Consider the following 13765-nt stretch of genomic DNA (forward strand, 5'->3'; position numbering starts at 1 on the left):
GATAAAAAATAATTTAAAATATTTATTAAACACATTGGGTTAGATCCAAATAGATTATTTTGTACCTGACAAGCTTTTGAAAATGGGCAGATATAGAATTTCAGAATTGTTTTCAAAATTGTCAGACACAGAATGAAGAATGCCTTCATTCCTTTGTTATTTTTTAATTAGATTTATATCCTGCTTTTTATTCAGAAACTTAGCAAAACAGTGACCGTCCCCTAGACTTATTTTGACCAATAATAAACTGTGAGGTAAGATGGGTTGAGAGACCATGACTAGCCCCAAACGATCCATGATTATCTGCTCTAAGCTAGAGCAAAATTTCTTGAGAAAACAATATTTTGCCAAGGAAGCACTTCTCTACCCCTTCCAGAATCCTGGAAAGCATTAATGGTTGCTAAGTAACAATCTTCCTCAATGTTTCTCTACTTGTAAATATTATTGTTATTAACAATAATATTATTAATACCGTAAGCCACAGAGTCATGGAAGTGAGATAGGCAGCCATATAAATTCAACAAATTAAATATTTGCCTGCACTAATGTTACGTTATAATTAATACTGCACGTTACTACCCAAGCTTATGGATATGTGGTTATGGTGTGCACATCTGTAATGTTGACATCGGAGAACCTTCCCCAGTTTTGTACTCTTGAGAGAGGACTTCAATTCCCAGCATTCCTTAGCCTCCATGGCCAGAGCTGAGAATTCTTGAAAGTCAGAGAGTTAAATTACTCTCAGCTGGAGAGCATGCAAATGAAGAAAGGTTATCAAAGAATTTGTTCCACCACATTTTGCCCTGTTAATTTTATAGCTTCCTAGATAACTTCCTGTTTCCTCAATCTCCTTTTCTGAAAAGAGATCCTTTCACTACCATGGAGATTGTTTCCTTAAAGATACTGAAATGTTGAGGTTGGCTTTGCTCAATTTTTTTTTTTTTACAAGAAACAGATCCAATGTTAACTTAACATACCTAGGAAAGTATTAGAAATATATTCAGAGACTTGATTCCCTGATCGGCTCATTTCTGAAAGATGTGTCAGCTCCCGGTTTAACATTCTCTTGAACTGTTGGTAATTAGAACATAAAAATTCAGGTTAAGAGTCTGCTTATTGGTGGATATACAATGCATTAAAATCCATATTAATTAGAACATATACCACATGACTAAACAAGACAGTCAGAAATACATTACAACAAATAAAAAATATTTCCTAGTTGTCATGCAATCATCCACTGTTACATAAGTTTAAGGTTTAAAATGTCATTTTTAAAAAAACAATACAAAAGGTAATTACACTTTTACATAACTCTGGAAAACTATTTAGATTTTATAGCAGTTTTTGATTTCAGGTGTCCTTTAAAGACCTGTCATTAGTCTGTCATTTTTCTACTTATAATATAAAGGCAATTTCAACTTGCAGATATTTCTGACAGGAACATTAATCATGCTTATATAGTTTATATACATTGCTATTCAACATAAAACAATGCTGTCAGTTTGCATGCCGTCCTATTAACATTTACAGTTATTTGATTTTAATCCAGTATGAGTTTATTACTGATTAGTGATAAACCTGTTTTTCTCTTTATGATATATAGTAACACAAAGTATACTTATATCTGACATATATAGAGAAACTGGACTATTTCTTTTTTATTATTTAAACCCACCTTGATGTATCCCCAAGATACAGATAACAAATAGTTTGCCTCAGGCATTTTTGGAAGATTTTGCAGAGCAAAACAAGAAATCTCCTATGCAGAATCTGCAGATCAGGAGGAGGAATCTCTCAATAGCAAGAACAGCCTGGAGCCTTTGTCAGTGAAAGTCTAAAATTCCAGCAATCCTGGGTACTCCTGACTACACATCAGTTAGCATTGCTTTCCAGCCTAGCATGAAGACTGTGGTGTTGGAAATTGCAGGCACAAGCACACACAAGCACACAAGCACAAGCACACACACACACACACACACACGTACAAATGATACGATTGGCTGCATGAAGGAACCAGAAGATCTAATCCAAATGTTTGCAGCAAGTTATCTTAAAGCGCTTTGATGTTTGGCAGGCTGAAGGGGTATCCCCTTCCAGAAAGAACCGTGCACTTGAACACAGAGAGAGAAAAAAAGAGGAATAGCAATTGCTTTTCACAGATATTGCCGTCTTTAGCAACAGACTCATCTAAAGATAAAACGGAGGAATCCCTGTGTTATATGCAAACAACAAAAAAAGGAAGTGAGCAATCAGTGCTCCTCTCACAATCAGGGCTTTTATGATTGCATTAAATCCCCCTCCATCCACATTGTATATGTTTTCTACCTCATTATTAGTGTACTTCATGTTTTCTTAGGTTTTTTTTTTAATCATGGAGAATGCATCTCAAGGTATTAGCCACGTTCGAACGAGCAATACCAAATCGTGTTCATTCCTGCAACATGTTATTCGTGCAGCTCGAAACCTGAGATTATTGACGTATTATCTTGCTACAACATCCGTTCCGAGAAGCAAGCCTTCCAACCTTCAATAAGACATTTCTTCCCTTGCGTCTGTTAAAGACTGCAGTCTAAACAATGCAACTTGAGATGCCTGACTTTTTCCAAAACGGTATTTTTTGGAATATTTTGGAGTATTTTTCGTGTGTCCTGTGTGTGTGTGTGTGTGCCAAGTGTCAAACAGAACCAGCTCCTTTGAGGCAAGATGCGTTACCACTAAATGGGAGATAATCCAAGATGAAATAATGATTGCCAATGAAAACCTACGCCAATTACTCTTTCCCTCTCCACCTTTCAGCCATCAGGAAATTCCTAAGAATACAACTGGGGGCACAATGCTTTTTTTCCTAATTAGCAGCCAGAGTTGTTTCATAACGTGATGATTTCCTGCCCCCCCTCCCCCCCCGTGTCCCTTGTTAAGGGCTCCCATTCATCGGGTCAAGAGAATGCCATGGCAACAGGGCCACGTGACCGCCGGTCTCTCTTACTGGAAGGCTTCCCTCCCGATCCCCGTGTCGCAGCGGTGACGGCTCTGCCGAAAGAACCCCGCAAGCGGTGGAAACCAATTAGAAGCTAATTTCACAGTCTTAAAGAGCCCAGTATCCCGGCATAAAATTTCTTATGGTTAAAAAGAGAGAAGGGGGTGGGGTGGGGAAAGGAAGGGCTAAATAGCTAATTAGCAGATCCGAACGGGATCTATAAAAGCTGCTTTCAGGAAATCATCTTCTCCTCCTTAACAGAAAAGCCAGTTAAAATCTTAATAATAAAGCAATAACACTGAGACTCATATACCACTTCACAGTGCTTCACAGCCCTCTCTAAGCGGTTTACAGAGTCAGCATATTGCCCCCAACAATCTTGGGTCCTCGTTTTACAGACCGCGGGAAGGATGGAAGGCTGAGTCAACCTTGAGCCTGGTGAGATTCGAACTGTCAAGCAGTCAGCAGAAGTAGCCTGCAGTACTGCATTCTAACTACTGTGCCACCAGGGTTTTCAAAATCTTAATAATAAACACAGCACCCTAATTTAGGAGCTCTGAACAGTTTAATGAGTTTGGGTTAATTTTAGAGAACCCTGATATTTAACTTATCTTGCATCCTGAATGTGTATATGTCCCCTTATTCAGCTGCTACCTTAATTGCTCTTAGGCTACCCTTTTTTAACCATAGCTACAGATGAGCCCCGTTTCTTGCATCATTGCCTTGCCCAACAGCATGCCTTTCCCCTTTCAGAAATCAATGGAATGAATACCTCAGGGAGATCAAGTGATAGGGCAGCCAACAGCATGATAGCAACTGTATGCCTGCTGCCTCTGTGGAATAAGCCTGGCCTCCTCCCTGCTTATTTTTACATTATCCATCTCTGCGCCATGAAACCTCAGCTTTGAATAACAACAAAGTTATGAAAAAATGAAGGGCCGAAAGGATTCTAACCATTTTATAAATGTGGTACTCAATTTCCTGCAGCTTTCAGAGTCTGGAATGAGAATGACTCTTTGAAGCAAGGACTTTTGGCAACCCCAATATCTTTATTGCCTTTCTCATTTTAAGGCTCTCCTGTTATCCAACCCATGACAGAGAGAAGGCAGAGCAGATTATTAAAAAAAAAAAAAACCCAGCAAAGATTCTTCCCCTTTTTAAAATTAGTGTTTATCATAAAAAATTAAAAAATAAAGTGCAGATGTTTTAGCCACTGTTAAGGTAGATGTTGATGTGGAAAACAACCAGTTCCTTGTCTTCAAAACCAATAAGAAACCAGTACATTCAGAAATCAATGTATTGTCACGAGTTATATGAATAGCATGCAAATTATACCCAAATTGTCTAATATAAAGTGAGAATATACTATTTCAATTTGCTAAATGTTGGTTTCTAAAATTTGAAAAAGGTACTTAGGATGCTTGACTAGGATTTTTTAAAAATTCATTGTGGTATGAGAGTGTTCCTAAAATTGTTAGTATTATCTTGCAGAAACCTGACTAAAAAACGTACATTGTAAATAAGTATGATCACTCATTATCAAATTATTTGGAAGTTTGCTTCTTCCTAACCACCAGAAACAATATTCCAATGAATCATAACACATAAAAGTTGGTGATGCTTCATCTTAATCACAGAACTAAATAGGGGTCTGTCAAATTTAATACTAGTTTTAGTTTTTATGGAGTTTCTATAAACAACTGATCAAAAATCAGGCAGTATTTTGATCTCAGAAATATCCATCAGAGACTGCAGATACAAAAGTTTGTAGCCATCTGATCAGAACAAACTCTTCAACGCCCTCCATCTAATGCTTATCTCATTTTACTTTGGCATATAAAGATATGGTAGAGTGATTACATACTCTTTAATAGTTGGGAAAATCAAGCCAATAAATATTTCAATACCAAAATTGCCTTGCTAATAGGAATTGTTGATATATTTCTAATGATGTAAAATTTTGGGAGTTAGGTGGCCTCAATATGAATGAATAAAAATCCTAGAACATCCAGCCTAGTTATGATTTGTCAAAAAAAAAAAAAAGTGAAAGGTGTCAGGATGTGATTTAGAAGAACATCCATGTTTAGTACCCTTGGGTTATTATTCCTATTAACTCTGCTATGACCCATGCTTTCTACTAAAACACCTCTCTGAAACAGCGACATGGCTACCATGGCTACCTTATGCTAATAGTGTACTATGTTAATAATGTTTCTGTTATTTTTATTTGTGTCTTAAATATTGAATATGGAATGCTTTGAATTTTAAGTACACCTGTAACCAAAATTTGAAATGCTAAAAGGCCAGGCAGTCATTGTATTTATTTAACAGCTACATATAACTTTGAGGCTTTGAAATATAAACTGCAATATGCTTATAAAATATTACCTCTGGCGAGTTAAATGCTAAATGGACAGCTGCCTACAACGATAGATAAACTGAATAGGAACCTTTGGAATTGCCTGTTTGAATTTCTGCTTCAAAGAAGATACTACTGAAGCAGTCACATGAACAGTGGTAACTTCTGATCTGCGTCACTCTCCTCTAGCTCATGGAGGTTTACTGCCGAAAATGTCATAAGATATAGACAGGACAAGGTGTAAATGATGCTCAATGTGAAGGTCAGAAATCCTAGCCGTGTGGGCACATGGGAGAATAACTTTCGGCTGATGAATCTCATTTAAGACTCACATCAAAGGATCAGTAGGCAAGCCTTAAAGTATCCCAGAAATTGGGAACAAAAATGCAGCTTAATATATTTAGTTTCATACTTGTAATCACAAAATAAAACGCTGCAATATAAATGTTAAAAATCTGAAAAGGAGACTGAAATTATTAAGAAGAGATTGTCTCTTAGGTTAAAATTTGATAATGGAGAATTCCTTTTATTTTATTCATTTTTTGAGAGCCTGGTTACTTACCTAGATCAGGGCTGTCAAACTTGCGGCCCGTGGACTAGATGAGTCATGCGCTGCCCACGCCTGGTTTAGCGAAGGGGAAAAAAGTTGTGATACGTCACGTGACAATGCCGTGACGACGCGAGTTTGACACCCCTGACTTAGATAATAAAAACTGGCACAAAGTTTTCTATGAAAACAGCATGAATGTTGCAAGTACTTATTGATTTGCCATATTCATAATAGTGAGAGTTGAGACCCTGAATTTCTCAGAGTAGAGATGCGAGTTATATCCACATCTAGCTTTATAGTCAAGAACTGCAACCTGAAAAGACGATTAAACAATGTGGGTGGGAGTAATAAGGTCTGGAATTAAACAATAGTGCATATAAAGCTGGGAACTGCACCTTCAGGCTGACAGACAACATTTAACTGTTTTAGTGGTTTTAGTATGCAGTAAAGATTCTTATCTTGACAACTGAGCCTGACAATAACAGATTCCTTCAGGATGTAGCAATTCAAAGGAAAACCAATCTAAATGAAAACAGCTTAGGGATCTCATTGAATTCAGACAAGTGCTTAACTGAACACATGGTTCCACTGATTACAAAATGTAGGTAAATGTTTTCAGCTTGTGCCACAGTATTTGAAGGAACAACTTCCACTATATTCCTGACCATATTTTAAGAGAATCTAAAGGGGGGACCTGCTCGAGCAGATTCACAGGAGTCTGCTGAGCAGTGGTAGCTACCTCCTTGTGAATGGTTCTGTTCAGTGATAAATGTCTGGCACTGGTTTAGTTATATTTTTGTAAAGCAAGCAAATACAGTTTCATTCTATTTTTTCTTGCCCAGGAATGCATTATTAACTTCTCTCATACTATATATTAATTTATTGTTTATTTTGTACATTTTATAGCATACTGAGTGCCTATTTTTATCAATAATTTAATTTAAAAAACTAATTATTTAAACTTTATTTAATGGGAAGTAGTATACAAGCATTTTAGATAAATAATTTCTGTTTCCAGTAATTTTTTTTCAGGAAAGGACCATATTTCACTGTCATTATATAGTTCTATGGAATAGAAAAAAACAATCAACAGCTACCTATTTTTGATTATCAGGTGATAATCCTGATAAATGCCTATACATTGAACAATGTCTTTTTATCACATAAATCCATGAAGAGCCTTGGTACTACAGTGGTTTAAAGCACCCTGTTATTAACACAGCTGCCTGCAATTTACTGCTGGTTCGAATCTCTCCAAGGCTCAAGGTTGACTCAGCCTTCCATCCTTTCTAAGGTAGGTTAAATGAGGACCCAGTTTGTGGGGGCAATAAGCTGACTTTGTATAAATATACAAAAATATGAAGGCTATTGCTTAACGCACTGTAAGCCGCCCTGAGTCTCCGGAGAAGGGCGGCATATAAATCAAATTTAAAAAAAAAAAAAAAAAAGAATGCTCTGAAGTGTATTCTTTTGTAAAATTGGTAATAAAGCAAAGAAAATAAATACTTTGGATTAAGTAGTTTGCATTGACTCATATAAATGCAGCACCATGTGTTTAAAAGAATATGTAGGTTTAAATGGTATTCTTCATTTAAAATCAAATTACATTTTATATTTTTAATCAACAATGCTGCACATATGATGTATTGCAAGATTACACATCATGTCTCACATCTGATTAGACATTTATTCTAAAATTCTAAAACCTTTAAACAATGGTTGAAGTATACATAAAGTTGTGAAAAACAGATTCTAGTTGTGTCAGTTTCCTGTTATTCAAGTTTTGAAATTACTATAAAATAATGGTTACCTGATTAAGTTTTCCTGACATTCAGTCATTCAGCAAATTGATCTGCCTATTGTAACAGTGATTAAGTGTGATGGAGGCCTTGCTTTGTTTTAAAAACATTGTGACATTTTTACTCTCAAATCTTTGGGTGTTACTATTTTAGATTTACACTAAAGCTAGGTAAAGTTTCATTTTTCATTTTTGCAGCCTTGTTGACGATTTTGCCTTCTCCAAGCTATCCACACGATAGACTGCAACTTTCATTAAATCAGCCAACACAGTCAGTGATTTGCTAGGAATGATTAAAGGTACAGATACAATATGTCAGGGAAGCAGCCATTGGGGGAAGCTAATTTTATAGGAAAGAACTGATATGTATTTTTATGATTCAAACTGACAAGTTTGATAATGAGTGAATACAGTAAACTGAAATAGATTATAGATAAACAATTGCGCGATGGTGATGGCAATATATAATATATTCTTATCCACTATAGGCAATATTTGCTGACACAGTGATGCCAAAATGATGCAATGTACATTGAAATATCAAAAACTTTGCCTTTCTATATTTCTGTTGCACATTGCATGTACAGTAGGTATGAAAGTGATGTTTATATCATGCCTATCCCCTCTCTTGCTCATTTTTGCACATGTGTGAGAAATAATTGGTTCAGATGTAAAAAAAAAATAAAAATCTATCCAATAAGATTCTCCAAATAAAAGAAAGGACTTCTTTTCTTCATAGTCTTAAAATAGTATCTGTTGTTAGGAAGCATTTCTAGAATTCATATTCCTTGCCTAGTTTATATAGAGTGTATATCCCCTATAATCTAATTTCCAGATGGTTTTGGTTCTTTTCGAAGAAATTAAACTTGGCTGCATCTGTTATGTCTAAACATTCTCAGGGGCAAAGATATCTGCCAAAAAAATGGAGGAATTTATGAATGAAAGAGAAAGATTCACAATCTACTTGGTGTGGTTGATTAGTACAGAGAAAAATTCCACTGGATCTTCTATGCATGGATGTCTCACCAGGAGCAAATCTCAATTTGAAGAGTTTCCCTATTAAACAAGTCTTAGTGCACCACTGATTGCATTTCTTTACAGACAAAAGCCAATACCTATTTACACAATACACATTTATTTCAAAATAGCACTTTTCCTTTTCAGTACAGGTTTGTCAAGCCCTATTCAGTAATTTGCAATTGCATCAAAATAACTTGCAAACCAAAAAATATGTCTTGGGTTGGAGGCATTTGTGACAGAAGGGTTAAGTAAAGATTTCCCCGTTTTCCATGAAGAGTCAGTAAATCCAGGCTCTTCCATGGAAGCCACTTACACCAGTTGCTATTTCTCACCCCAAGCAACATAGGATGGTATTTATGAGAACAACAGACAGAGGGACTGACGTTTCCTCTGTTCTAAACTCCTTGACAAAAGCTAATATATAAATCTAACAAAGGAAAATAATATTAGTGTAGTTTATAGCACGAGCGCATCTACAGATGAAATAGATAATATGACTGCCCATATGAAAATGTAAATGTATGTAATGTACATACCGTAGTCTCTGTTCTGGTGTTTCCATTTTTTGTATTTATCTTATGGCTCATTGCTGGTTCATGTTCACATGTAATAAAATTAAGAAAATACTATCCTAACAAAGCCAGAATATGCACAAGCAGCTTTAATTACATAAAAGTTCTTTGTTCTCAGTTTTTTCTTTTCCATAGATTTGGAAACTATCTGGAAATCTGTACTTCACAGGAGCTTCCCATTACATGTATGTTTGAATTATGGTTAATTGCTCCCTTAGGATGAATAAGCTACTTTCGGTCCATGGTTTGAAACTGGCTTATGATGAACGTAGCTTCAAGGCCTCTCAGAAAATAACAGATAGTAAAAATGTTCTGGTTATTCCCTTGTTTTGCGAGAAGAACTAATACTTACTCTGATTTAATTAGCCAGGATTTCTGTGTGAGCATTGCAGGCAGAAATCTAAATGTTATGTTTCTCTTTGAAAACATTATAGTAATTCCTTTATTACTTATGTAAACACAAGACTGGAAGGAAAAGCACTTTTGAGCTTAGATAGATTAGCTAATTATGCTATAGTTATAACTTTGGCAGAATGCTTGTTTCCTAAATATCAAGATTGTGCATATAGTTCTGAAATAAAAACACAATGCCCATTTTGTACCAGATTTTGGATATGTTCCAGTCAAGATGAAGCCTTACTGATTTCAGTGAAGTTAAACTTTTAAAAATTATTTTAATTTACTTCTCTTGGTCTTAATACTGTTTAGCCTTTATCAACAACACATACCTTTTGTCTTGTCACTGTACAAATAATATGGAAGTAAGATGTATTTCTGTTGTCTCTTGAACTTATTTAACTTTTTGAATTTATCATCATAAACTAAATTAAAATAAGATAATTTCCCCCTTATAATAATTTCCAGGAGCTAGACCAAGATGGAAAGGCATGGGTTTATTAAATTAACTTTAGGCAGTAAGATATTTAAAAGAAAAGGAGCAAAATTTCTTCCCTGACCTCATCCCTTTATGGTCAATTCTAGGGTGAAAAAGCATAATATCATGCATAGAGATTAAAGTGGAGTAGGTAGGTAAAGGTAAAGGTTCCCCTCGCACATATGTGCTAGTCGTTCCCGAATCTAGGGGGCGGTGCTCATTTTCATTTCAAAGCGGAAGAGCCAGCACTGTCTGAAGACGTCTCCGTGGTCATGTAGCCGGCATGACTAAATGCCAAAGGCACACGGAATGCTGTTACCTTCCCATCAAAGGTGGTCTCTAATTTTCTACTTGCATTTTTTACATGCTTTCGAACTGCTAGGTTGGCAGAAGCTGGGACAAGTAATAGGATCTCACCCCATTACGTGGGACTAGGGTTTCAAACCGCTGAACTGCCAACCTTTCGATCGACAAGCTCAGCATCTTAGCCACTGAGCCACTATGTTCCTTCCGAGTATCAACATGTATATATACTAGTGCTTTGTTTCATGCCACTTTAACAAAATATAACAAAATAGTATGTAGTTACATGCAACCTATTTTAGCTCTTGTACACATTTTTCTTCCATTATTGCTTTAGAAGAAAAGTAGAATATTTTTAGATAGAATTTACTATATTGTATGGATGTTTGGGCCAATGTCAAGTGTAATAGCATTAGGAATCTTGTCAGAATAAAACCTCTCTTTTCCAGGATGAGTTTGCTTCTCTAAAAACAAAGGAAGAACTTAGCACTCTTTTAATTTAGCACCTGCCTTTAAATATATGTCTTATAAAAAGAGATACAGGTACAAAGACCTGTATTCATATGATGTGAAAACACAATGCAGGAAAATGTGCAGGAGAAGTTGGCATCAGCTGATGGTATGTTTGGGAAATCTCAGTTCTACTAAATGCTTTATTTGGCTCTATAATCCAGTTTAAACAAAGGATAATAAATAGTACAGAGCTAGAGACAAGTTATGCACGAATGCACATCACTAAATTCTGGCTCAAGACCAAAAATATTTTAAAAGCACACATTTCCTTGAATATCACCTTCCAATCTAACAAGTAATCCTTCCCTCTCCTCTGAAAAATCATTTTGGCAACAAGGGCCAAAAGTGTGTTTTCTGTTGCTAATATTTTTCAAATGATTTTCAGACAATCAGTATGTGCACATTTTATACAAGGAAACACTAATAATGTGCCATAATAATTATCCATATTAATTAAATCATCAATAATGGGCCATAATTAAATCACTAGTTACTTCCCAGCTCACATAACATTTTTCTCTTTCTGTTGTCCTGAATTGTTCTATTCATATATCATGAAAAATAGGTCTCCTCTGAATCAAACTTGATTCTTGTACACTATATGCATAATATCCATTTGGTTTTCTTGACAAGTGAAATAGTTTGCTATTGCCTTCTTCCAAGATTTCCTTTTTGTTTTGCTTCCCAGTCTGAACCACAGCCCTGGTATTCCCTCTGGGTTTCCCATCTACCATGTCCAACTCTGCTTAGGTTGCTGCCCAGGAAAAATCAACCAGGTGTTCCCACCTATTAAAACCATCTTTAACACCTCCCCCTCATCATGTGGAAAAGGTGACCTGTTGAAAATATGGTACTTTACATGCAGACAAACAAAAGTCATATTAAACATGTGGTTATCTATGAAACAAATGAATCATGACAAAACTCCTTTAATCTATTTATGAAGAGGAGGAATGGTATCTAAATACACTGGGCAAGAATACAAATGGTTAATTTGTTCAACCATATCCATTCCAGAAGTGTCATCATTCTGACTTTCTTGACTATACTTTCCCATGTTTATTGTGCTAATTTACAACACTCTTTGATAAAACCCTGAGTTTGGTTGGCTGGAGGAAATTTTATGACACAATTTGATCTTTCTGCATCCGATTTCAAAGACATGTTTAATGGTTATTTTGTCTTTTAGAAAATAGCTTAAAATAACCAACTAACATCTTGTAGGCTATGTATACATTTTATCAGGCAACCATTATTTCACAGTGATGGAAGATATCCTCCATCATCCATATTCTAGGATATTAAAATGAACAGTGGGGTTACTGTTAAATGAGGTAAGAGAAGTTCCATTCTGGTAAGTGACACATGAAAAGAATATTCTGAAAGGTATCCAGTGACAAAAAGGATAAAGGCCTTAAGGATAAGGACAAAACCAGAAAATTGAAAGGATGCATTTTGATGAGATCTAAGATCTTTATTCATAAAGAATAAAGCCCAGTAATAAAGGCCTTTGGACCTATAAGTAAATTTATTTATTTATTTATTTATTTTATTTATTTATTAGATTTTTATACCGCCCCCTCTCCCGAAGGACTCGGGGCGGTGCACAGCCAAAGTTAAAAACATACAATATAAACAATTAAATAACAGTAGTAAAGCAATATTTATGGATTCTATAAAAATGCTCTATTTCTTCAATATACAGTATATAACTATTGAATCCAGCAAATATCAGAGTGGGTTACAAGCAAAGCAACTAATGAAATACTAGCAATTCTTTTTCTGACACTTCCTTAGTTTGTTTTTTTAGTGGCAGGCAGTCATTTAATCATACCAATAGCAATTGTTTAGTTGTGTTCTTTTTTTATTGAGTTGAAGATTACATATTTTAAAGAGGCTGAGATTGAGAAACATGACCTCAAATAGACCCAAATATTTGCACAATTCACTTCTTTGAATAAGAAACAACATGGTTTCTTATTCCACCTGAAATAAGTGATGAGGTTCAGAGGTTATCATATTAAATATTCCCCAGGCTCAATAAGAAACAAGTCTTTACATTGTAACATTAAATTTAAAATTAATTAAATTAAATAATTATATTTGAACAACCTCATACTTGCAAGCATTTACTTTCTCTAGCTTGAGTTCATTTGAGATTTATCATATGTTTATTATGCTTTTTATAAAACCATGGGTAATTCTGAGTCCACTCTTATGGCTTATTAGTCTTTCATTTCTAGAAACATTTCTTTGCTTAGGCCACAGTTCCTAAGGACAAATGGCAATCAACAAAAAGGGAATCCCAAAGAATTCTATGATTCACAGCTGCTAAAGCCCCCTCGTAAGAAACAAAGAAAATGGAAGTAGCAGGTTTTCTAGTTCACTGCCAGCAGTTAATCCAAGTAAATCTTTTAGAGATGTATGACTATTTTGTAATGCAGATTAAACAAAGGAAATTACAGTAAACTCAAAAGCAAGAACAGCTTGGCACACCTTAAGCAAAACATCACGTACCAAGTGAGCTAGATTCAGTCCTGGCAAATTCACATCAGGTCCCCCCCATTTCTCAATATGGACATTGTGCAATGAAGCACATAGGCAAGGGGCAAGCAGCCAGGAATTACCTCCAAAGTTTACATTAGAGTACTCATGTTTAGTTTATTTAGCCTCCTAAAACCAAGACGTGAGTGTCCTATGTGCCTGAAAACCCTTTAGAAGGAGTGTAGCAAAAGTTTTGTATACATCAATAGATTTTAGTTTACAGATAAGGAGGACAATGGTCTAATATGTGAC

General features: G+C 35.5%; 1 protein-coding gene across 2 annotated transcripts in view; it reads right to left on the minus strand.

Annotated features, from left to right (window-relative positions):
* Positions 1 to 13765, minus strand: part of PDE4B (phosphodiesterase 4B) — a 234649-nt gene that overhangs the window by 12375 nt on the left and 208509 nt on the right. For both annotated transcript variants that reach the window (XM_070939481.1, XM_070939482.1), the window contains one exon: positions 978 to 1071. In XM_070939481.1, the coding sequence (XP_070795582.1) occupies positions 978 to 1071 (94 nt within the window). The remainder of the gene's footprint in view (positions 1 to 977; positions 1072 to 13765) is intronic.

The sequence above is a fragment of the Pituophis catenifer genome, unplaced genomic scaffold (genome assembly GCF_029215685.1).
Source record: "Pituophis catenifer annectens isolate HBS135680 unplaced genomic scaffold, rPitCat1.0.hap2 SCAF_3, whole genome shotgun sequence".
Lineage (NCBI taxonomy): Eukaryota > Metazoa > Chordata > Lepidosauria > Squamata > Colubridae > Pituophis > Pituophis catenifer.